The sequence below is a fragment of the Heterodontus francisci genome, chromosome 6 (genome assembly GCF_036365525.1).
Source record: "Heterodontus francisci isolate sHetFra1 chromosome 6, sHetFra1.hap1, whole genome shotgun sequence".
Lineage (NCBI taxonomy): Eukaryota > Metazoa > Chordata > Chondrichthyes > Heterodontiformes > Heterodontidae > Heterodontus > Heterodontus francisci.
Window position 1 is genome coordinate 47,903,090 of NC_090376.1, and position 26,719 is coordinate 47,929,808.

Genomic DNA, 26,719 nt, shown 5'->3' on the forward strand with positions numbered 1-26,719 from the left:
GAGGAGGGAAAGTTTACCTTTGTCACAGTCACATAGGATTTTCATCTTCGACACCTGGGTTGCAATTTGGTTGGATGCATCACCATCCTATTCTAGAATACGCTCAATTTATATTCCATTGATTTCATGTCTGTTGTGTAAAGGCTGGGAATTCTGGCATGTGTTGTTGGATGGAGCAGGCCCATTGAGCTAATTGTCCTTTCTCATTTCATGATTCTTTTAAGTTCTGCTCTCAGCTGAGGTACTTGTGAATCTGGAACTTTGACAAATCTAAGGCAGTTGGAACTGCCTTAATTAAGTGAATTAACATCCACTGAACCAAACAATAATTTAGTTTTTTTTCTGAGAATTCAACTTGGTAATTATTAATCACTTATTAAAATGTAAGATTTTTTTACTCAGCTACCAGGAATATGTTGGCACTCCAGTGTTTCTAGTTTGTCTTTGATGGAATGTATTTATTAATAACTAATCCGGTTGACTAATTATACTTGGAAAAGATGCAATCTGTATTTGGAAAACTATTCTGTGCTTTAAGGAGTGTCCAGTCAGAGGTGGCATCTGATGCGGTAAGTTGGCAGTGCTTATTTTAAGTCAATGGAGTAAATTTCACAATTAGCAATTTATTTTCCTGTCTCAGTTCAGTATTAATTCATTATTAGAGCTTATTTAATACAAATCAGAATTCACATTAAGCACAATATAAGTGATATATTAATTGGTATATAGCTTACTGGTCACTGTTTGCATTTGGTGAGAAAATTGTAATAACGTCCTCCAACATACTGCTAAAAGAAATACTTGAATTTGTATAGCGCTTTTCCCAACCACTGGACGTCTGAAAGTGCTTTACAGCCAATTAAATACGTTTAAAGTGTAGTCACTGTTGTAATGTAGGAAACACGGCAGCCAATTTTCACACAGCAAGCTCCCGCAAAAACAATATGATAATGGGCAGATAATCTGTTTTGCGATGTTAATTGAGGGACAAATATTGGTCAGGACACCAGGGATATCTCCCCTGTTCCTCTTCGAAATAGTGCCATGGGAGCTTTTACAGCAGCTTGATGTTAGTGGGGTAGTGACACTGTTATAGTGTCATGTGCACGGAGATGTGAACTGTCTCATAACAGTGAGATAGTTATTTTGTAATTTGTATCCATGTTCAACAACAGTTTACAGAGATCTTCAACTAGATAGTGGCAATGGTGCCCCTTTATTGAGTAATTCACCACTAAGCTGTTTGTGTAAGATGTGTTCTGGAAAGATAGTAGTTCTAGATTGTTGATTGTTAATGAAGACCAAATAAAGGAAATGAAAGGACATGGACCTTCCATGATTGTAGAATGTCCCAAAGCTTTTTGCAGCCAATAAAGTACTTTTTGCAGTGTAGTCATTGTTGTAACATAGGGAAACATGGCAGGCAATTTGCCCACAGCAACGAGATACATGACTAAGTAATCTGTTTTATTGCTGCTGGTTGAGGAATAAATATTGTCCAGGATACCGGGAGAACTCTCCTTCAAACAATACCAGGAGATCTTTACAGTCACTTGAGAGGACTGATGAGACCCTGGTTAATGTCTCATCTGAAAGATGGCAACTCCAACAGTGCAGCACTCTCTCAGTACTACATTAAGATGCCAGTCTGGATTCTGGGCTCAAGTCTAAGTCTTTGGAGTGAAGTTTGTACCCACAACGTTCTGACTCAGATTCCTCTGTTATTTATATTGTGAAATGCTCTAACAGGCATTTCCCTAGAACTTATGATCACCAGGCTTATCTTTAACTCCCAGCATGTATGGATTTACTTAAATCATACACCAGAAAGAAATATCAGAGTTCAGGAGATAAAAGCTTGAAATGGCAGTGTGGAGATGTTATGTAGCCTTACCAATTGATTGGATGCTTATCAGCAATTATCAACTACTTCCCAGGAGCTGGTTCATTATTTTTAATATTTCAACATTGAGTGAGTTAGCAGAAGAAGGAAGCAATTGTTATCACACACAGCATGGAACAAGATATCAGCTGTTAGTTGGAGGGTCACAGGAGCCGATAGACATCAGTTAAGGAAACACAAGGTGAGATGAGACTAATCACAGTCTATCGGTTAGATGGACACTGTAATGTGTAAATGGATATGAAACAGGAGTAAACAGGACAGAAAGGGATGAGAAGGAAGTTACTTTCAATTTTTCCTCTGTATAGCATGAGCTCTTTTCAAGTCCTTCTTTCTGTGTCAAAGGTGCCATTATCAGTTAATATTTTGTACTAAACAAAGATTCAGGTTTTTTGATATGAAGTGGATACATTCAGAGTAGGGAATGTAACAATAATCCTTTTTTAATAAAGAGAAGAGTCAATAGATGGTGTATTGTTCTAGCCAAAGATGATTTCATACACCTTCTATTATCCTTTTTGATTACAACCAAAGTACTCTTTTAGTGCCAGTTAAACATTTCCTCTATTGTACTCTTCTCGACGTCTCTTGCCACAAACAATTCTGCACATGTATATCATAAATATCCATATACATATGGTAGTTTTTCTCCATCAGTGGTTCCTTTAACTACATTATAATGTTTATGATGAGTTGGATCTACCATTTCTTATGCGAGTGCTTCTATTTTTTTTAAATTATGTTTTTATGGACTCATATTTAAATTGTGGAAATGGATTTATTTGGAAGTCTGAAGAAATGCTGGCCTTTGTTGTTTTCACTGGTGTCATTGAAAGGACACTTGACTGTGAAAACACTTACTGGAAGAATCAAGGAGTGCTAAAAACAACCTTTACTGGAGATCACCTGTCTTAAGATAAATAAACAACAGGAACCTTGGACTAAGGGGAGATGTTTACAGATAAGACACATGTCAAGGTTTATGGAGGTCAGGACGTTGACTTTCTGTTTGTGGTTTGGATATTATTTTGTTTCAGGTGGGGTGTGAACTGTTTTTGAAAGCAATTGGAGCTAAGCCTACCAGACAGCAGCCACCACTAGCTCATCCTTTCCCAATTCTTTGAGAAGCCCTGAGAATCAAGCGTAAGAAATAGAGAAACTGAAGCATCGTTTCTCCTGAGATGCACCTTGAAGGCCTGCCAGATTAATCCTCAACACCGCCTGAAAAGAACTGCTCCAGAAAAGATCCCAGTGACTTGTCACCGTATACCTGGATGCCAGACCAAAGGGACAACTAACATCCTTCCATATCTTCTCTTTTTTCTTCAAGTATTAGCAAGTATTTGGCTAAAGTATTCCTTTTCTGACTTTTTTTTTTGTAACAGAGCTCTGCAGAGAAAATGTCTGTATATCTTTCAGTGTGTGTGCGTTTGTATGTGGGGTATTTTAAAAGGGAACTATCATATTTCAATCTGTGTGTTAATGCTTTGGTTCTTTACTGGATAAGTCTTGTTTTATAATAAACTGATAATTTTGTTGTTTATTAAAGGAACCTGGTTGGTGTATTTTATTCTGGGATAAAAAGTAGAGTATATGATTGACCATATCGGGAACTGGGTAAACATTTAAATATATGTTGTGACCTGTGGAGAAGTGGAACTAGAAAAGACAGTTTACTCCCCCCACCTTGGTCGTAACAAATAACTGGGGGTTCTGTGCAGGGATAACTCAAAGCCGACGGCGTGCAATCGTAAGTTGGGTAATAATAATTGAAAAGAGGATGTCAGGCAAACCCCCCACCTGCCAAGACTGAGGCACACATTATTTCGCCACATGAATATTAAAAACTTAAAAATTGCAAGCCCTTGACTAGAAAGACATTAGCATAGTACCAGACAATGTGGAAACAAAGGGAACCAGTCCCTGCCCCCCAATACACAGAAGAGACCCAGTCAAACCAGTCAGTTACGTGACCACCTGCTGGCCAACTAGGGGAGTTTTAAACTGGAAAAGCAGATTTTGAAATCAGAATGCCGTGTGCTCCCGGTTGGAGCTGAAGCAGAACTCTCTCCTTTCAGTTTCCATCTCCTTCCCAGGGAACCGAGTCTTGTGAATACATGTGAAACTCAAAGAGAGAAAAGTTTCCTACGTGAACAAGGTTTTAAGAAGACTATTGGGCCCCGACAAAAGCAAGACTTCTTACAAAAAGGACTAACCTGTGAGCTCCAAGCACCATAACAAGATATTGCCTCAAACTGTTCCACCTTATCTTTTCTTCTCCTATCTGCATGTGCATATTGCATGTGCATGCTAGTGTGGGCACGTCGTATTTCTGTAGGCATGAACCGCATTAGAGTTTACGTTTTAAATTTTAATAAAATTTTATCTTTCTTCTTTAAACCTGAGAAAGCCTGTGTGAATTGGTTTCTTTGTCTTATAATTGGAAAAACCGTGAACAAGGATTCACAAAAAGGGGAGCTCAGAACACAGTGTGTTTAAAATTAAACCCTGTTACAATAAGGCCAGGTGAAGGTAGTGTGAGATCCCTAGACACCTCTTGCACCTGGTCATAACAAGGAAAAGGAAAAGCTGGGTTTCTTGTGCATTGGAGTAAAGTTTGCATTACCAGAACGTATTTGCCAGTTGCTACGACCTATCTGGGGAGGGATGATTTTATCCCTGAATAATTTGAGAAACTTAACCAAGGTTAGGCTAAAGAAATTGGCAGAAAAGCTGGTGTTGGAGTTAAAACCAGTGGTAAGAAAGCAAACATAATTGGAGTAATAGCAAAGCATTTGCAACTGGAAGATGATAAAGGCGAACCAGATGGTAGTGCAGTTGAATTAGCTAAAATTCAGTCTCAGATGAAGCAGGTTGAACTTGAATAGGAAAAAGAAAAAGAATTGGAACTGAAAAAAGCTTGAGCTTGATCAGGGAAAAGAATTGGAAAAACATAAGCTTGAACAGGAAAGACTATGAAAAAAACTTGAACTTGATAGAGAGGAAAGGGCAAGAGACAACATTTCAAAGAGAAAGAGAAGAAAGGGAATTTGAAATTAAAAAGTTGGAACTAAGACAAAAGCGTGGCCTTGACTCCAGTAAAGATTCTGGTGAGGAAAGATCTGACTGCAGCCGAGGACCCAGTGCAGAGCTGTTTAAATTTTGCAAGCCCTCCCTAAGTTTGAGAAGAGGGACATAGAGGCATCTTTCATTTCTTTTGAAAAGATAGCCAGCCAGATTAAGTGGCTGAAGGAAAGCTGGACACTGCTTATGCACAGCAGGTTGATGGGCAGAGCTCATGAAGTTTATGTCATGCTTTCTGAGGAGGCTTGTGCAGATCATGAGATGGCTAAAAAGGCTATTCTCAGTGCGTATGAGTTAGTCTCTGAAGCTTACCGGCAGAAATTTCAGAACCTCAGGAGACAGCCTGGGCAAACTTATATAGAATTTCAGAGGGTAAAGCAAATTAATCTTGATTGTTGGATGTGGGCACCAAAGGAAGAGGTTACATATGAAAACCTTAGGGAATTAATTCTCCTGGAAGAATCTAAAAATACACTCCCTCCATGAGTAAGAACCCATGTAGAGAACCAGAAGGTTTCAACAGCCAGACAGGCAGCGGAAATCACTGATGATTACAAACTTGTTTACAAGCCCAAACCCTTTGGCCGTCACCCGACAAACGCAAGAAGGATAGAAGGTGGGAGAGTGAAAGGAAAGCAAGTAGCCGGGGACAAGAAGGGACAGCTGGGAACACCCCGGGATCTCCTCAGGCCAGAAAGGAAGATGCTGAGAGTGGAAATGAGGTCCGAAAGCTTAAGTGTTACCACTGCCACAAGGTGGGACGGCTTCATGCAGAATGCTGGAAGTTGCAGGGTATCCCCATTGGACTTACTGGGGTACACAAAGCCAATGTAGAGAAAGGGGCCCTGACCGCGTGTATGACAGATAGCTCTGACTGCAGCTGTAAGGCCAAGTACAAAAACTGCTGTGAGTGCGGAGGTTGTGAATAAGATACCTGAGAGTTATAGGGAATTCTTGTCAAAAGGAAAAGTAACTCCTTATCCCTCAAGTGAGGCAGGTAAACCTATAGTTGTACTGAGGGATACAGGAGCCACTCAAACTCTTTTGCTGGGGAAAGGCATGACTTTTCCACCAGAGAGCACACTGAATGCCAAGGTTTTAGTGAATGGTATTGGTGGGTACCGGCAGGATAATTTCTTGGAACACTACGTTCTGGAGCCAACCAGAGAGCAGGCTGTACTGGATCTGGTGTTGTGCAACGAGATAGGATTAATTAATGACCTCATAGTTAAGGTACCCCTAGGTGGCAGCGATCATAATATGATTGAATTTTACATTCAATTTGAGGGAGAAAAGAGTGGGTCCAAGACTAATATTTTAAACTTAAATAAGGGAAATTATGAGGGCATGAAAGCAGAGCTAGCTAAAGTGAATTGGCGAATCAGGTTAAGGGATAGGTCATTAGTGATGCAGTGGTAGACATTTAAGGGGATATTTCAGAATACACAGAATAGATACACTTCAATGAGAAAGAAAAATTCCAAGGATGGGACCCGTCATCCGTGGTTAACTAAAACAGTTAAAGATAGTTTCAAATTTAAAGAAAAGGTCTATAATTGTGCAAAGATGGGATGCAGGTCAGAAGATTGGACTGAATATAAAAAAACAGCAAAGAATGACGAAAAGATTGATAAGGAAGGTAAAACTAGAGTACGAGAGAAAGCTGGCTAGGAATATAAAGACAGATAGTAAGAGTTTCTATAGATATTTTAAAAAGAAAAGAACATAGAACATAGAACAGTACAGCACAGTACAGGCCCTTTGGCCCACGATGTTGTGCCGAACCTTTAACCTACTCTAAGATCAAACTAACTACCTACCCTTCATTCTACTATCCTCCATGTACCTATCCAAGAGTCGCTTAAATGTCCCTAATGTATCTGCTTCTACTACCACCGCTGGCAGCACATTCCACGCACCCACCACTCTCTGTGTAAAGAACCTACCTCTGACATCTCCCCGAAACCTTCCTCCAATCACCTTAAAATTATGCCCCCTGGTGATAGCCCTTTCCACCCTGGGAAAAAGTCTCTGGCTATCCACTCTATCTATGCCTCTCATCATCTTGTACCCCTCTATCAAGTCACCTCTCATCCTTCTTCGCTCCAATGAGAAAAGCCCTAGCTCCCTCAATCTTTCTTCGTAGGACATGCCCTCCAGTCCAGGCAGCATGCTGGTAAATCTCCTCTGCACCCTCTCTAAAGCTTGCACATCCTTCCTATAATGAGGCGACCAGAACTGAACACAATATTCCAAGTGTGGTCGAACCAGGGCCTTATAGAGCTGCAGCATAACCTCGCGGCTCTTAAACTCAATCCCCCTGTTAATGCAAGCCAACACACCATACGCCTTCTTAACAACCCTATCAACTTGAGTGGCAACTTTGAGCGATCTATGGACGTGGACCCCAAGATCCCTCTGTTCCTCCACACTACCAAGAATCCTGTCTTTAAGCCTGTATTCTGCATTCAAATTCGACCTTCCAAAATGACTCACTTCACACTTTTCCAGGTTGAACTCCATCTGCCACTTCTCAGCCCAGCTCTGCATCCTGTCAATGTCCCGTTGCAACCTACAACAGCCTTCCACACTATCCACAACTCCAGCAACCTTCGTGTCATTGGCAAACTTGCTAACCCAGCCTTCCACTTCCTCATCCAAGTCAACAAAGTGAGTTAACAAAGTGAGCGTTGGTCCTGTGGAAAGTGAGTCTGGGGAATTAATAATGGATAATAAGGAGATGGCAGATGAATTGAACAGATATTTTGCATCGGTCTTCACTATTGAGGATACAAGTAACATCCCAGTATTAGCTGTAATCAGGAAATGGAAGGGAGGGAGGAACTCAAGAAAATTACAACCACCAGGGAAGTGGTACTGAACAAATTGTTGGAGCTGCGGGCTGATAAGTCCCCGGGTCCTGGACTTCATCGTAGGGTGTTAAAAGAAGTGGCTAGTGAGATAGTTGATGCGTTAATTTTAATTTTCCAAAATTCCCTAGATTCGGGGGAGGTTCCGTTAGTTTGGAAAATAGTGAATGTAACTCCTTTATTCAAAAAGGGAGGGAGACAGAAAGCAGGAAACTACAGGCCAGTTAGCTTAACATCTGTCTTAGGGAAAATGTTAGAAGCTATTATTAAAGACGTTATAGCAGGGCATTTAGAAAAATTTAAGGTAATCAGGCAGAGTCAACATGGTTTTGTGAAAGGGAAATCATGTTTAACCAATTTATTGGAGTTCTTTGAGGGAGTTACATGTGCTGTGGATAAAGGGTAACCAAATGGTGGATGTATTATACTTAGGTTTCACATCAGAGGTTATTGCAGAAACTAAAAGCTCATGGTGTTGGCATGGATAGAAGATTGGTTAGCTAACAGAAAACAGAGAGTAGGCATAACTTTTCTGGTTGGCAAGATGTCATGAATGATGTGCCACAGGGCTCAATGCTGGGGCCTCAATTTTTTACAATTTATATAAATGACTTAGATGAAGGGACTGAAGGTATGGTTGCTAAATTTGCTGATGACACAAAGATAGGTAGGAAAGTAACTTGTGAAGAGGACATAAGGAGGCTACAAAGGGATATAGATAGATTAAGTGAGTGGGCAAAGACCTGGCAAATGGAGTATAATGTGGGAAAGTGTGAAATTGTCTATTTTGGCAGCAAGAATAAAAAAGAAGCATAATATCCAAATGGTGAGAGATTGCAGAACTCTGAGATGCAGAGGGATCTGGATGTCCTAGTGCATGAATCGCAAAAGGTTAGTATGCAGGTACAGCATGTAATTAGGAAAGCTAATAGAATGTTATTGTTTATCATGAGGGGAATTGAATACAAACGTAGGGAAGTTATACTTCAGCTATACAGGGCATTGGTGAGACCACATCTGGAGTACTGTTTAGTATAGTACTGGTCTCCTTATTTAAGCAAGGATGTAAATGCGTTGGAGGCAGTACAGAGAAGGTTTACTAGACTAATACCTGGAATGGGCAGGCTGTCTTATGAGGAAAGATTGGACAGGCTAGGCTTGTATCCACTGGAATTTAGAAGAGTAAGAGGCGACCTGATTGAAACATATAAGATCCTGAGGGGTCTTGACAGGGTGGATGTGAAAAGGATGTCTCCCCTTGTGGGAGACTCTAAAACTAGGGGGTCACTCTTTAAAAATAAGGAATCGCCATTTAAGACAGAGATGAGGAGAATTTTTTTCTCAGAGGGTCATGAGTCTTTGGAATTCTCTTCCTCAAAAGGCGGTGGAAGCAGTGTCTTTGAATATTTTTAAGGCAGAGCTAGATAGATTCTTGATAAGCAAGGGGGTGGAAGGTTATCGGGGGTAGGTGGAAATGTGGAGTAATCAGTTCAGCAATGAACTTATTGAATGGCGGAGCAGGCTCGAGTGGCCTACTCCTGCTCCTAATTCGTATGGTCGTATGTACCTTTGTAGCGGGTGCACCTGGAATGTGACCTAATGTCTGGAATGATAACTGTAGGAGTTGTCCATAGTTTGTCTGTAGACTGTGTTGACTTACTCCTGGGGAATGATTTGGCCAGAGCAAAGGTAATATCTTTTCCAGTAGTCATGGGAAAACCAAGTGATGTTAAAGGGACAGAACAGTTGCAGGAAAAGGTTCCAAGAATTTTTCCCTCATGTGTAGTGACTCGAGCAATGACTAAACAAGTTCCATTGTCGGCCAAATTGGCACCACAGACCGATAGCCTAATATCTAAAACTTTCTTTGGGGATTTGGATAATCTGAAGGAAACGTTAAGCAAGTCTCCTCTGATCAAGGCTCAGAAAGCTGGTCCAGAGTTAAATCAAGTGGCACAATCGGTTCTAATGGAAGCTGAAACAAAGGGAGTTACGGAAGGCTACTATATTAAAAATGGGATTCTGATGAGGAAGTGGAGACCTCATCACACACATGCAGACAAAGAATGGACGGTTGTTCACCAGATAGTAGTACCGCCAAAGTATCGCCGGGAAATATTAAGGATAGCGCATGTAATTCCTATGGCGGGACATGTGGGGATCCGGAAGACCCAATTCCACATAGGTCGACATTTTTACTGGTCAGGTAAGGACGTAGTGCAGTTTTGTAAAACTTGCCATACGTGTCAAATTGTGGGAAAGCTGCAACCTGCCATAAAACCAGCACCTCTAATTCCCATATCAGTTTTTGGGGAACCATTTAGTAGGGTGTTGGTAGACTGTGTAGGACCTTTACAGAAAACAGAAGTGGGACACCAATATATACTCACTATTATGGATATGGCTACTCGGTTCCCAGAGGCCATTCCCTTGAGAACAATTTCTGCTAAGGTAGTTGTAGAGAAGTTAACCCAGTTCTTCACTAGATATAAATTACTGATTGAGGTTTAGTCAGATCAAGGTTCCAATTTTATGTCTAAAATTTTTCAGGAAGTTATGGGTAATTTGGGTATAACAGTTAAAGTCTTCAGCACACCGCCCATAGACACAAGGGGCTTTAGAAAGGTACCATCAGACCCTCAAAATGATGATCAGGGCATACTGTCATGAATATCCCCATGATTGGGATAAAGGGCGAGACTTTTTTTTTTTAGAGATACAGCACTGAAACAGGCCCTTCGGCCCACCGAGTCTGTGCCGACCATCAACCACACATTTATACTAATCCTATACTAATTCCATATTCCTACCACATCCCCAACAGTCCCTATATTTCCCTACCACTTACCTATCCTAGGGATAATTTCTAATGGCCAATTTACCTATCAACCTGCAAGTCTTTGGCATGTGGGAGGAAACCAGAGCACCCGGAGGAAACCCACACAGACACAGGGAGAACTTGCAAACTCCACACAGGCAGTACCCGGAATTGAACCTGGGTCGCTGGAGCTGTGAGGCTGCGGTGCTAACCACTGCGCCACTGTGCCACCAGGGGTTCACCTAATGAGTCTACCTGTTTTAGTCCTTTTGAATTAGTTTATGGACATGAGATAAGAAATCTTCTAAAACTAATTAAAGAAAAGTTTTTAGAACAGAGGGATGAATCTCCTGTGTTAGATTATGTATCTGTGTTCCAGGAGCAATTCACGAGAGCCTGCAAAGTGGCTCAGGAATACCTGAAAGCTTCCTAAACAACCATGAAGAAATGGGCAGACAAGCATGCCAAGACCCGAACATTTCAACCGGGGATGACGTGTTAGTATTACTGCCTTTACAGGGTGAATCATTGAAAGCATGGTTCAGTGGTCCACATAAAGTGGTCAAAAGAATTGGGAAAGCAAATTATTTGATTGACACCCCAGATCACTGGGAAAAGAATCGTCTGTGTCATATCAATATGTTGAAACAATATCATCGCCGGGAGGAGGATAAGCAAGCACAGACATGTCAGGAAGTAAGGACAGTGAAGGATGAAAGGGAGAGTGAGGATGAGGCAGAGGAAGGCCTACACAATTCTCAAATTGAATCTCCTTCTATCTGGTTAGCTAATACTGAATTGTTCGGGAGATTAGACACTAAGGGCTGAAATTTCTGGTGCCGCCACCGACATAAACAATGGCGTCCGTCCGTGTGGACCATATGTCATGGAGCCGCTGTGATATTCAGTGCGGTGGCTCATTTAAATGGCCAGGGTGGACCACCCACCCCAATGACATACCGAGGGCGGGCTGTCTCTCCCCGGCAGCTTGTGCACAGGCGCTGACACCATTTTTAAAGGGCTTCGAGCCCTTCCGTTTAATTTAAATATTTAAAGAAAGAGGTTACAAAAATTTTTTTAAACATTTAATTTGCCCCTCTCCCACCCCCCCAATAACCGTGCAATGCATTAGTTGCCCTCTTCCCCCCCAAAACACTTCCCCTGCCCACCTGACCTTCCCCCACCAACAAAATTCATAAACTGCACTGTAACCCTTCCCACCACCCCCTACATCAATCAGATGAGTTTGTCCCTGCTCCCCCACTCCCGCACTGGAAAACCTACCTGCTCACCCCTCCCCACCAGTATTCCACCTCAGATCCCAGGACAGGGCTCCAAAAGGCATGGGAGTGCCAGCCACAGGCACCAATATTGCTCTGGGATGGACAGCGTGAGTGTGACAGTCATTAATTCAGGTATTTACATATTAAAATTGGGCTCCCGTCGCTAAGTGGTGGGTGGGCTGCCATGAGGTATCACTGCCACCGCAATATGGGGCTGCGACTTCCCAGCGCAAGGTCTGTGGTGGGCCTCTCCTGGAAGCATTTTCGGGCCTGCTCCCCACCACGACCCCTGACGTCGGGGTGTTTGTAAAATTCAGCCCTATGCTTTGATATTTAGATATAGAACAATGAGAAGACCTAACAAGACTACTCACAGCATTTAAAGGAGTCTGTAGGGACAAACCAGGATGTACAACCTTAGCCACACATGATGTGGATATAGAGGAATCTGTTCCTATAAAACTGCATCCTTATCATTTAAGTCCAGAGAAACAGGCCCAGGTAAACGCAGAAATCCCAATACATGTTGGAAAACCACCTAACTGAACCCAGTCAAAGCAATTGGTTCCCCAGTGGTGTTATAGCCTAAATCTGATGGTTCATCTAGATTCTGCATAGACTACAGAAATGCGTAACAAAGGCAGACTCTTACCCAATTCCTCACTTGGAAGACTGTATTGACAGAGTGGGCGGTGCTACGTTTCTTACAAAAATAGATTTGTTAAAGGGATACTGACGGGTTCCTTTAACACCCGAGCTAAGGAAATATCGGCCTTCGTCACACCAGACGGTCTTTTCCAATGCCCCAGCCACTTTTCAGAGACTAATGAACTCAGTGGTACCTAGTGTTCTGAACCGTGTGGTTTATGTCTAGTCTAGTCTAGAGATACAGCACTGAAACAGGCCCTTCGGCCCACCGAGTCAGTGCCGACCATCAACCACCCATTTATACTAATCCTACACTAATCCCATATTCCTACTACATCCCCACCTGTCCCTATATTTCCCTACCACCTACCTATACTAGGGGCAATTTATAATGGCCAATTTACCTATCAACCTGCAAGTCTTTTGGCATGTGGTCGGAAACCGGAGCACCCGGAGGAAACCCACGCAGACACAGGGAGAACTTGCAAACTCCACACAGGCAGTACCCGGAATTGAACCCGGGTCGCTGGAGCTGTGAGGCTGCGGTGCTAACCACTGCGCCACTGTGCCGCCCAATCTTGATGACGTGCTTGTATACAGTGACACTTGGAAGGACCACTTGGAACAACGAGAAGCTCTGTTTAGAAAATTGCAATTGGCTGATTAGTGATGAACCTTGCCAAAAGTGAATTTACAAAAGCTAGGGTAACCTACCTTGGGCATATAGTAGGGCAAGGACACGTGTTGCCAAGAACAGCAAAAGTACATGCATTGGTGGAGTTCCCTACCCCTAAGACTAAAAGAAAAATCATGAGGTTTTTGGCAATGTGTGGTTTCTATCGCAAGTTTGTACCAAATTTTGGTACTATAACTGCTCCACTGACGGATTTGTTACAAAGAAAGAAAGCCAAAATAGTGTGGTCAGGAGAGTGCCAAGCATCTTTTGAGAAGCTGAAAGCCATTTTGATCAACGCACCAATGTTGGCTGCTCCAAATTTCACTAAGCTCTTCAAGGTAGCAATTGATGCTAATGTCCTGAGGGTTGGTGCAGTCACAGAATCGCAGAATTGTTATAACACAGAAGGAGGCCATTCTGCCCATCGTGTCCGCACCAGCTCTCTGGAAGAGAAATTCCCTCAGGCCCATTCCCCTGCCTTCTCCCCATAACCCTGCACATTCTTCCTTTTCATATAACTGTCTAGTTCCCTTTTGAATGCTTCAATTGTACCTGCTTCCACCACACTCTCAGGCAGCGCATTCCAGACCTTAACCACTTGCTGCTTGATAAAGATTTTCACGTCACTTTTGCTTCTCTTACCAAATATTTTAAATCTGTGCCCTCTCATTCTCGATCCTTTCGTGAGTGGGAACAGTTTCTCTCTATCTACTCTGCCCAGATCCCTCATGATTTTGAATACCTCTTACAAATCACCTCTCAGCCTCTTTTCCAAGGAAAACAGTCCTAACCTCTCCAATCTATCTTCATAACTGAAATTGCTCATCCCTGGAACCATTCTCGTGAATCTCTTCTATACTCTCTCCAATGCCCTCATGTCTTTCCTCAAGTGCGACGCCCAGAATTGGATGCAATACTCCAGGTGAGGCTGAGCTGCTGTCTTATACAAGATCAACATAACTTCCTTGCTCTTGTACTCTATGCCCCTATTAATAAAGCCCAGGATACTGTATGCTTTATTAACCACTCTCTAACCTGTCCTGTCACCTTTAATGACTTATGCACATATACACCAAGGTCCCTCTGCTCCTGCATCCCCTTTATTCTATGTCACATGAGTTCCGAAGAAGGGTCACTGACCCGAAATGTTAACTCTGCTTCTCTTTTCACAGATGCTGCCAGACCTGCTGAGTGGTTCCAGCATTTCTTGTTTTTATCCCCTTTATTCTATATTGTCTCTCCATGTTCTTCCTACCAAAATGAATCACCTCACATTTCTCTGTATTGAACTGCATCTGCCACCTCTCTTGCGCATTCCACTAACTTGTCTATGTCCTTTTGAAGTTCTACACGATCCTCCTCACAATTCACAATGCTTCCAAGTTTTGTATCATCTGCAAACTTTGAAATTCTGCCCTGTACACCAAGGTCTAGGTCATTAATACATATCAGGAAAAGCAAGGGTCCCAACACTGATCCCTGGGGAACCCCACTACAAACCTTCCTGCAGCCCGCAAAACATCCATTAACCACTACTCTTTGTTTCCTGTCACTCAGCCAATTTCATATCCATGCTGCTACCGTCTCTTTTATTCCATGAACTACAAGTTTGCTTACAAGTCTGTTGTGTGGCACTGTATCAAATGCCTTTTGAAAGTCCATGTACACCACATCAACAGCATTGTCCTCATCAACTCTCTCTGTTACCTCCTCAAACAGCTCTGGCAAGTTAGTTAAACATGATTTTCCCTTATGGAATCTGTGCTGGCTTTCCTTAATTAACTCGCATTTGTCCATGTGACTATTGATTTTGTCCTGAATTCTTTTTTCTAGAAGTTTACCCACCACCGAAGTTAAACTGACTGACCTGCTGGGCTTATCTTTACACCCTTTTTTCAACAAGGGTGTAACGTTTGCAATTCTCCAGTCCTCTGGCACCACCCCTGAGCCTAAGGAAGGCTGAAAAATTATGGTCAGTGCCTCTGCAATTTCCACCCTCACTTCCCTCTGTATCCTTGGATGCATCTCTTCCGGCCCTGGTGCTTTATCCACTTTAAGTACAGACAGCCTATCTAATACGTCCTCTTTTATCAATTTTAAACCTCTCTAGTGTCTGACTTAGTTCCTCTTTCAACATTGCCTGGGTTGCATCTTCTTCCTTGGTAAAGACTGATGAAAATTATTCATTTAATATCTCAGCTATTCCCTCTGCCTCCATGTGTAAATCCCCTTTCTGGTCTCTAATCAGCCCCATTCCTCCTTTTACCACCCTTTCTGAGATTACTGCTCTTAAAGTCCTGCTTTTTAAACTCTTTCCTAGCTCCCCTAAGTCTGCTTTCAGGTCCTCAACCCCTTTCTTATCTATGTCATTGGTGCTAATGTAGACCACGACCCTGGCTGTTCACCCTCTCCCAGAAGAATGTCCTGCAGCCTCTCAGTGACATCCTTGACCCTGGCACCAGGGAGGCAACACACCATCCTGGAGTCACACTTAGTGCCGCAGAAACGCCTGTCTGTTCCCCTGACTATCGAATCCCCTATCACTACTGCTCTTCCATTCCTCTTCCTTCCCTCCTGTGCAGCTGAGCCACCTGTGGTGCCATAAACTTGGCTCTGACTGCACTCCTCTGAGGAACCATCACCTTCGCCAGTATTCAAAATGGAAAAGCGATTAGCGTGAACTCTATCGGGGACTCCTGCACTACCTGCGTGGTTCTCTTAGACTGCCTGGTGGTCACCCATTTCCTATCTGCCTGCATGCTCCTAACCTGTGGTGTGACCACCTCCCTAAATGTGCTATCCACGTAGTCCTCTGCCTCACAGATGCACAACAGTGACTCCAGCCGCCGCTCGAGTTCTGAAACCCAGACTCAAGCTTCTGCAGCTGGTGACACCTCCTGCAGTTGTGTTCGTCTAGGACACATGGTGCATCTATGACCTCCCACATGCCGCAGGCTATACATTCCACTCAGTCGAGCTGCCCTGCTATACCTTAACTTTACAGACTATTTATTATAAGTAGAATAGCTTACCAGGTACTCACCAACCAGCTTCTTCCACTGCACCAAAGAAAGAACCAAATACTGGAGAGTTAAAAGAGCACAAAAAAAAGGAAAAATGGAGCACCTCCACCCCTTCACTGAACTTGCCACTCACCAAACTCGAATCTCCACACTCAGCTTGCAATCTGCACTCTGTGAATCTAATCGACCTTACCAATGATAATAAAAGTTTGCCAATACTAATAAAACTTACTACTATTAGTAAACCTTACAAATAATGATAAACCCTAATAATACTTAATACAGCTTATGTATTACGTTGTCCTAATTTGAACTAATACACTCCCTATTGGTCTCTATCTCTCTCTCACTCTATGATAAATTATTAAATATGCTTTAGTTTTTAGTTTATATACTAATAAATCGATCAAGTGTTATGCCATGTTTGATTTAAATTAAATTAAAAGCTTACCTGTTTACTCACCCCGCCTGCTTTCTGTTTCCCTGCTCTCACTGTTAATTGTGACGCCACTCTGATGTGACTTTTCGATTTTTCCCCTGCTTCTCTCTCTCTGTCTGTCTCCGGTTGCCGACTCTGTGCTTCTGGCGCACTTTTTAGACCTCCACTCCAGCTGTGCTCTCTCTCTCTCTGTTTCCGGTCTCCGCTCCCACTGTGCTCCTCTCTCTCTCTGTCTGTCTCCGGTCTAAGTCCTGTTACAAGATGATGAATCAGGCATAGAAAGGCCAATGAGATACTTTTACAAAAAGCTAAATTGACACCAAAAGATATTAAACAGTGGGAAAAGAAACCCTGGACTTATTAATGGCTCTTAAGCATTTTGAGGTCTCTCTCATTACCCCCTAGTCTTTGTGGAAAAATTAAAAATCCAGAATGCCAGATTATTCCAATGGAATAAAAAAGGATGAGCTGGTGGTGGCTGCTGTCTGGTAGGCTTAGCTCCAACTTTTTTCTTAGATTAAAGATTATCCACATTGCAGGGCAACATAATGTAATTGTGGATGCTTTGTCTAGGATATAACTTTATTTGAGTGCAATGATGGTACAAAGCTGAAATATATTAGCTACAGGTAAAGAGTGAATGAGAATGAGTGTGTCAATGTGTTTTAATATTTTTCATCTTCTGTTTTTTCCACACTTTGTAATGAAGCACATTTAAAAATGGTGTTTCATTTCTCCAAGGATGGAAGTGTTATGAGAGTGCTTCTATTTTTTAGTTAAAATATGTTTTTATGGACTCATATTTAAATTGTGGAAATGGATACATTTGGAAGTCTGAAGAAATGCTGAACTTTGTTGTTTTCACTGGTGTCATTGAAAGGACACTTGACTGTGAAAACAATTACTGGAAGAATCAAGGAGTGCTAAAAACAACCTTTACTGGAGATCACCTGTCTTAAGATGAATAAACAACAGGAACCTTGGACTAAGGGGAGATGTTTACAGAGAAGCCACATGTCAAGGTTTATGGAGGTCAGGAGGTTGACTGTTTGGGGTTTGGATATTGTTTTGGTTCAGGTGGGGTGTGAACTGTTTTTGAAAGCAATTGGAGCTAAGCCTACCAGACAGCAGCCACCACCAGCTCATCCTTTTCCATTTCTTTGAGAAGCCCTGAGAATCAAGCATAAGAAATAGAGAACTGAAGCATCATTTCTCCTGAGATGCACCTTGAAGGCCTGCCAGATTAATCCTCGACACCGCGTGAAAAGAACTGCTCCAGAAAAGATCCCAGTGACCCGTCGCCGTATACCTGGATGCCAGACCAAAAGGGACAACTGACATCTTTCCATATCTTCTCTTTTTTCTTCAAGAATGAGCAAGTATTTGACCAAAGTAATCCCTTTCTGCCTTTTTTTGTTGTAACAGAGCTCTGCAGAGAGAATTTCTGCATTTTTTTCAGTGTGTGTGAATTTGGATGTGGGGCATTTTAAAAGAAACTTTCATATTTCAATCTGTGTGTAAATGCTTTGCTTTTTTACTGGATAAGTCTTGTTTTTTGATAAACTGATAATTTTTTTGTTTATGGAAGAAACCTGGTTGGAGAGACACAGAAAAAGAGAGCAAAAGAATGAAATAGAGGGAAGGAGATAATAAAGACAACTTCAACATTTTGGTGAGACAACTTTCCTTCAGCTTAATATCGTTAAAATTGAAGCTATCTTGCTTGGCTTCCACCAATATCTATGTACCTCTGACCATGACTCCAACAACTTATTCTGCTGCCACCACAGACTAAGTCTGGAAATGCAAAGTATTGTGTACTGCTCAATCCTGAGCTCAGCTGCCTTTTTCACATCTATTCCATTACAAAACTGATTTTTTCCATCTTTGTAACATCACTTCCCTCCACCTATACCTCCCCAGTGTTGCTTAAATTCCAATTCGTGTCTTTATTGCCTAATGACTCCACTTCCTTAATGCTTTCTTAGCTGGCCCTTCACCTTCACAGATTATAATTCATTCAGAATCTTCACCCACACAAATCACTGCTCTGCCTGCCCTTTCACAAACTCACTGTTTCTTCCATGCTTAGTGAATTGACTTCTAGCCCTCATCCTCATATTCAAATCCTTCCATGACCTCGCCCCACACTGCTTCACCATATGTCTCCATACCCACATTCTGGTCCTCTGAAATACGGTAGCTCCTCGTTCTTTGAACCCTCAGCTCTGCCATTGGTGGCTGCTCTTACAGCCATGATGTCCTTACCCTCTAGAACTGTCTCCCTAAATCTGTCTAGTTTGCCATCTCTCTCCTAAAAAAAACCTTTGTCTTTGACTCTACCTTTAGATGGCCCTACTTTTCCATTTTCTCCTTTTTCCTCCTGCTCAGTGACCAGTTTTTCCCTCACCCTGTAATGTCTTTATTGGTTGAGCAGGACTATGAAAATGTTGTTGTTCAAGGAAGAGAGAAAGAAACAGAAGTGAAGGAAAAGAAAGTAGAACGGCAGAGAGAGAGAGACAAAGGAGAGAAACATATTCCCAGAACAACTCTGGTGGACGTGTGATGGGAGGACCGAAAATAGTCCAGATTCCGATTATTTCAGAAATCATAAAATCTTCCAGTGACAGTTTTATGGAATTTTTCAGTTACATTAATTTTATTTTCTAAAAACATTCATTTACCATTTCATTCAAGTTATTTTCTATTTTTAAACAGCATTCTCTTTATACTCAACACCTGAAATGTACCACTATAATAGTTCATTCTCCATTACAACATTATAATCACCTCCTTAATATTACATCCTCCCACTTCCTAAGATCAATGCTATGACACGTCCATACATCATCCTGACTTGGCTGGTCCTTCATTGTTGCTGGGTCAAAATTCTGCAACTCTCTACCTAACAGCACTGTGGGACCACCTTCACCACACAGACTGCAGTGATTCAAGAAGGAGGCCCATCACTATCTCCTCATGGACCACTAGGCACGGGCAATAAACACCGGGCCATGCCAACAATGACAATATCCCAAGAATGAATAATAAAAAATATAAACTTTGGTCCTGAAATTCCTGCTGCATTATTGGAATTGTGGCAGGGCATGACTGCTTTGGCAACTGTCCCTAATGCTGACCCTGCATAGGGGTCAGTGATTAACATATTTTTGGCATGTTCCATTTTGGTGTAAATGTGTCACCCATTCTAAGGGGTGGTGGGGAAAAGTTGGGGAGGGAAGTGCGGGGAGTAGGTTGTGGGCGAGGGGGGTTGGGGGTTGGGGTGGCGGGGAGGTGTGAGGAATGCCAAGACAGATTAAGTTCACAGAACATAAATTAAATTTTTGTCTTTAGAAAGCAGCAACTGATTGTCACGTGGATAGCATCAATCAAACAAACTGCTAGGCCCACTTCCAGACGAATTGTGTCCCGGCACACACTTGGTTATTGTATGTGTGCAGTGCATCAGGGGCAACTGAGATTGAACTGGTGGACCTAAGAATGCCTGATTTCATCCTACCCGTTCAATTTCCAGTGTCATCATCAAAAAGCAACTCTCCTCCTTTTCAATCAGGTTCGGAAAGAGCTGGAGAACTTGTTCTATCACAAATTCCTACTCCATGTCCAATAACACTATAAAGGAACAGGAATTTATAGCCCAAATAGATTTAAATTTTATAATATATAAATGTTTATATGCATACACAACTGTTAGTAATTGTACACCATTTTCTTTTTCATTCTGTGGTAATGCCATGAGAAGTCTGGTAGTTATTTTTAGATTATACCTTAGATCAGTTTTCTCTGTTCTCCAGCAGAGGTCAGCAGGCTTCAATTTATCAGTTACAGAGCACAAAGCCAGAATAGGTTTAACAGTGACACACTTCTTCCTCCATGGATACTTATTACTCTAGGAGCTGGATATAATCACATTTTGTAATGTATTTTCTTCAAAACATTATGGAGCCCAGAGCTGACGACAACAATAAATGAAACAAGTCAATTTTTCAGCTATTGTCATTGCCTAGTACTGTTGGATACTGCTTATCCAAAAAGTTTAGACAAGCAAATAATCTAGGTAATTAAATACCCATTAGTAATTCCATTATACACACACAGATGCAGTCAGTTTAGTTATCTGCTTAATGTCATTAATTTCCTTTAGCTAAATAGTTATCTCACCAAGGGGGAGTTTGTCGATATAGACCGCAAAACGGACACGATATTGGTAGTGTATCCCTGCTCTCTATACTCCTCGTCCTCCCTCAACCTCTCCTTCCATGGACTGCAGTGATTCAAGATGCTGTCTCACCACTATCTTCTCAAGGGCAATTAGGGATGAGCAATAAATGTTGGCCCAGCCAGTGACGCCACATCCCGTGAAAGAATTTTTTAAAAATCCTCTACCTATAGCCATGGTCACCCCTCCCAGCTTGCCATCTCCTATGGCCTCTCTACTCCGATGGTTTCTATGATGGACAAGATCTTGGATCCTTGTGACCCTCAAACCCACATCCCCCTATCCCTTTCCAACCTCACTTCCTACAATGTCTCCTCTGGAAATATCTTCCCCTAAATTATTTAGAACTGCACTTTCTAAATCCCAACTGCCTACCCTTTGTCCTCTATTCACAACAATAGCTCTGCAGCCATTGATCTGCTTAACCTTCCCCTCATGTCCACTTTTGATGCCCTTATCCCAGCAAAACCTTTAGGCGCTCCCTTCCCAGTTGATCCCACCCAGTTTGGCCTCAACTTCATTCCTTGGTTTAGCAACTGGTTTTGTCATCTATCACTAGGTCTATTAAATATGTTTCAGTATATCTCCTTGCATTTCAGTAATCCCACAACAATCCTTTATTCACATAGCAAGCCATTTAAAATAATTCTACAATAATAATTTCTATTAAGTCTTCCAGTTGGTTCTTTAGGTCTGTACCCTGTAATGAGATTGTTCTGATTAATATCATTAGAATTATACTGTGAAACCTTGATACTGAGGATCTGAATCCAGAATGCAGCTTTGGTCGCTATTTGTGCTGGTCACTCTGGTGAACACCGAGGTGCTCAGAAAGGAGATGTGCATGGGTGGATATCCTGGAGTTCCAGGAAACCCTGGTCATAATGGCATGCCTGGAAGGGATGGAAGAGATGGCTCTGTGGGTGACAAAGGAGATACAGGTAGAGTGATCTAAAGGCATACTTTTACTGTTTTGCATAGTTAGAAATACCAAACGTAGACATTTCTTTATAGCTAGCTATTCTGATATCAATCTCATCTGAAATGTTAACCTAATTAAATAAAATAAACATATTAACACGATATTAGGTAGAGAAATGACTTACTATGTAACATGTGAACAGCTCTGTTTTACTGAGCTGCTTTCTCAACAGAAATGATGACCTTTCTGCAGTGCTGATTTCTCTGCTGATATCAGATGCAAAATGACAGAATTTCTTTAGTAAATTACAGCCAATATACTAAAGACGGTATTGTAATTGTAATTGAAGAAACAGTACACAGTATAACGAGTCATTATAATATATAATCTTCAAATCTATGAATAACCACCTACAGAATCAAGAATCAGGATTTTTAAGCTCCTGAAAATCATGATGATATTTTCGATATCAGTCAACTTTGCCAACACTGTCTCAGTTACATGATTTTATTTTCATCTACCTTTTACAGCTAACAATTGTCTGAATATGAAAATAAATGCTCCATTCACGGTAACACATTAAATATTGAATGTAATCACTTCAGTTGACCTTACTACATTCTACAATAACACACTATAAAAGATGGGATCATAGTGCATTACATGAAGGAATTTCAACATTTTAATACTTTTGTAAGCCACTTGATGTAATGTTCTAATTACAGGGCGCAAATATGCAGACTTGCCTACAATTTCCTTCATATGAAGAATACACACTGTGGTCATCTTCACTGTATAGGTGGTAATCTGGTGGAGTGAATTGTTCACCTGTTATGGAACCCATCCAATTTTCATTCCATTGATTTCAATGGAATCTCGGTTTAGTTTTATTATTGGCATGTCATCCGCTCCACCAAATTATGGCCAATGCAGTGAAAATGAAGATTTATTCCCAAATTTTCCAGTCAACCTGTGAGAAAGTATAGTGCCTTTATGGGTAAACACTAGGGGCTGAATTTTACGAGTGCACTGCAGTTCCCGACGTCGCACTCTGATGGTGGTGTGCATCCCCGCGGAGGCGCTGTCCCTGAGCCTCCGCAATATTATGCGTGGGGGCTCATTTAAATAGAGGGGCGGAGCGGTCGTCCCCTCTACGTCATTGGGGGTGGCTGCCGCATCTCCGGCAACGGCGTCACCACGTAGGCGCAGGTGCCATTTTTAAAGGACTTTAAGCCCTTACAATGAATTTTAATTTTTAAAGGTGCATCATTATAAATTTTTATTAAATAAAAACTTTTGTGATGGAGGCCCTTCCCCAACCCCCCGATGATCGTTTCATTGCCCAGGCGAACTGAAACATGCCTTTTTCCCTACCCGAACTTTGCCCCCCCAACCTTCTAACTTTTGCCCTTCAGCCCCTTCCCACCATCCCCACATCCAATCAAAATTGTTTTCCCCACTCCCCCACCCCTCCTGCCCTGAAAATTTTATTCCTCCCCCCCCCCTCCCCACCAGGTTCCCGCCTCGGAACTCCGTATTCCGAACGCGAGCGAAGCATGAACGGCAGCTGTAATATTGGCATTGGACGGCCGCTGCCCGCAGGTAAGTTTATTTACATATTATTAATATTAATTTAAATATGCAGATGAAGGGCCCGCTACCAGGTGGCGGGGGTGCCACACCGAGGTCGTGGGTCGAGGCAGGTCTCTCCCTGCAGAATTGTATCGGCTCCTGCGCCGCGACCCACGGCGTCGAGGGGCCGGTAAAATTCAGCCCTAGATGTGTATATAAATATATATATATAGCACTATTTGTTTACTTGAAGCTAAATACATGGACAACAAAAGTTGAGTAAATGTACACCTTCACTGCCAGCATGGTAATCCCATGGAGAGGATTGGCTGCCCCTTCTATAAACTTTCTTTTGAAATTAAAGGACTGAAAATCAGATGGTTTTTATAAGAGGTGAGCAATGTGATCACTGCCCAAGCACTGAAAGTGGATATGTAACTCTGTGTTAATATGGAGAAAGTTGCTCATATAAACACCACAAAGTAGCTTTTCAATAAGTTGAAAAATGTTCTTCAGTGTTGTGTTAAGTCCCACAGAATTCTAACTTTTTAGCTAATGTAAAGATTCTGTGATAAAACAATAGGTGAACTTGGGAAAGTTGGACCTCCAGGCCCCGAGGGATCAAAAGGTGAACCTGGAGAACCAGGTAAGCATCTGATGTTTTCCAATAAAATATTATCCCTGTGTTCACTGGATGCTTGGGATATATTGACTTTAGAGAAAGTATCAGTGCTGTTTGGGCTGGACAATATTTTAGTAAAGAGCTTATACCGGTGTATATGGATATTTGCTTGTCAGGTGGAGTTAATAATTTATATTTACAAGACATGCTATCAGAGTAAAGAACAGTGACCCTGTGCTGACACGTCTACACTGTGAATTCTAGATTCCTAAAAAATTGAATTTGGAAGCCTGAAATGACTTATAATTACTATCAATTTACTATATATAGCTGTTATATACAGATATATATATACAGAATCTGCCCCAATTTATTTGTAACATTGCACTGCCTGAGGACCCGCAGTAGGTCACCGACTGGATGTGGAGGTTTTATTTTTTATTTAGAGATACAGCACTGAAACAGGCCCTTCGGCCCACCGAGTCTGTGCCGACCAACAAGCACCCATTTATACTAACCCTACAGTAATCCCATATTCCCTATCACCTCCCTACACTAGGGGCAATTTACAACGGCCAATTTACCTATCACCTGCAAGTCTTTGGACTAGGTTGGTGGGGTGGAAAGTGAGGACATGGGGAGCCCTGTAGCGGTTCTGGGAGGGAGGGGAAGGGGTGAGGGTAGAGGTGCGGGAAATGAGCCGGACACGGTTGAAGGCCCTGTCAACAACAGTTGGGGGGGGGGAGGGGGGAATTGCTGTTTTAACATGTTGGGCAGAATTTTTCTGGTCCCGTGGAATTGGTTATGAAATGGAACCAGAGCAAAGTTGGAGAATAGCATGTTGGCTTGGCTACCCATGCTTTTTCATCTCTGAGCGATCTTGCCGGAGGTGGGCTCAATGTGACAGAGGCTACCTGCCGGCAGTGGTGGGTAACCAGTTAGCCCCATTAATGGGCCAATTGTGGGAACATTAATGATGGTGCCACATGCTTCCCGATGGCAGATGGACCCCCCCCCAGTGAGGCCGGAGCCCAGCAGGTAACTGGACGTGGCCTCCCAGCGGCAGGCTGGTGGGCCATCGACACCTCCACTCAATCATCCCAGCATGGAACCACTGGGTTACGACAGCCACAGCCGCAAGTCACCCCTCCACAATGACAGCTGTGGTCATGCGTGATTTTTAATTTTGCCCAATGCTGCAGAGAGTGCCTCCTAGTGTGGCAGCCAGCCGGACATCACTGCAGACCCTCCTATTCATCCTCCCGCTTCCCAGTCTGCCTGCTTTCCCTAATTGGACAGGCCTCCTGGAGTTGGCTTCTTAATTGGCCCCCTTGAGAAGATCACAATCTATGTTCAGCCACATCCACGTCTGGGTTCCCAACCCAGAATTGAGGCCAATGTCATGATCGCAACTAAACTGGGAAAACTTAGGCCGTTATGAGCAACCAATGCCTGTGAATTTTGGTTTTCTGTTTTTACAACTTGTTCAGAAGGTTTAATAAAAGCAAAATACTGCGGATGCTGGTTTAAGGTTTAATGTTGCTTGCTTGAGAAGTCTGTCAATATGCATTAGTGCTAATTGGCCACTTGCTGCTAGGTGAGATTATCTTGAGATATAAATTTGATTGAAGGAAACCCAGATGTGTCAATTTGATGGAGAAATGCTATTCATGAACTAAAATAAAAACTTTAATATGCAATTATAATAATACTTTTTATTATTTGTATATACAAGTCAATTATAATAAATGAATATGTATTTCTGGTTCTGCAAAAATGACAAATTTTTAAAAATTACATTATTTTTATGACTCTAGGGCCCTTTGGTGCACCTGGTGTAAAAGGAAGACGAGGTGAACCAGGAAGTAAAGGAACACCTGGCAAAATAGGACCAAAAGGAATTCCTGGATCACTTGGACACAAAGGCCAAAAGGGAGAAATAGGGTTTCCAGGACAGCAGGGTGTAAAAGGGAATTTAGGACCTAGAGGTCCAAAAGGGGACAAGGGAGCTGTTGGACATCTGGGGAATATTGGTTTACCAGGTCCCATTGGGCCTACTGGTATACCAGGCCCCAAAGGAGAAGTAGGTGGTGAAGGACCCAGGGGGCATCCTGGAATTCAAGGTGAAAGAGGAAGTAAAGGAGAAATAGGGAAGAAAGGGAACACTGGTGAGAATGCAATGATAAGGAATAGCGCATTTAGTGTTGGCTTGACAGAATTTTCCAAGTTGCCTCGTTCAGGCAGTCCAATCAAGTTTGAAAAAATCCTATACAACAACCAAAATCACTATGATCTGTCCACAGGAAAATTTACATGTGAATTTTCTGGGGTTTATTATTTTGTTTATCATATCACAGTCTATGCCAAACATGTAAGAGTGTCCCTGTACAAGAACGGTATTCAGATTCTCAATACATTTGATAGTTATCAGAATAGTGAGGATCAGGCCTCAGGAGGCACATTGTTGCAATTACAAACTGGGGATCAAGTGTGGCTTCAAGTAATTGGTGGGGATTCTTTTAATGGACTGTTTGCAGACGTTGATGATGATACAGTCTTTACTGGGTTTCTGTTGTTTACTGAATAAAGAAGCAATAAACTGGACATTCTTCATTGGAA

General features: G+C 42.1%; 1 protein-coding gene across 3 annotated transcripts; it reads left to right on the plus strand.

The window, feature by feature from the left end:
* Window positions 1-484: 484 nt before the first annotated feature.
* On the plus strand, window positions 485-26,719 carry c1qtnf9 (C1q and TNF related 9). Of its 3 annotated transcripts, none has more exons than XM_068033628.1 (6): window positions 487-569; window positions 15,116-15,254; window positions 18,333-18,416; window positions 21,718-21,925; window positions 24,062-24,124; window positions 25,918-26,719. In XM_068033628.1, the coding sequence occupies exons 4-6, from the start codon at window positions 21,760-21,762 to the stop codon at window positions 26,685-26,687; spliced, it is 999 nt and encodes a 332-aa protein (XP_067889729.1). In that variant the 5' UTR covers window positions 487-569; window positions 15,116-15,254; window positions 18,333-18,416; window positions 21,718-21,759; the 3' UTR covers window positions 26,688-26,719. The 3 variants fall into 3 exon arrangements, with proteins under 3 accessions (XP_067889730.1, XP_067889729.1, XP_067889731.1); XM_068033630.1 differs by having other exon boundaries at window positions 21,759-21,925; XM_068033629.1 differs by lacking the exon at window positions 15,116-15,254 and having other exon boundaries at window positions 485-569.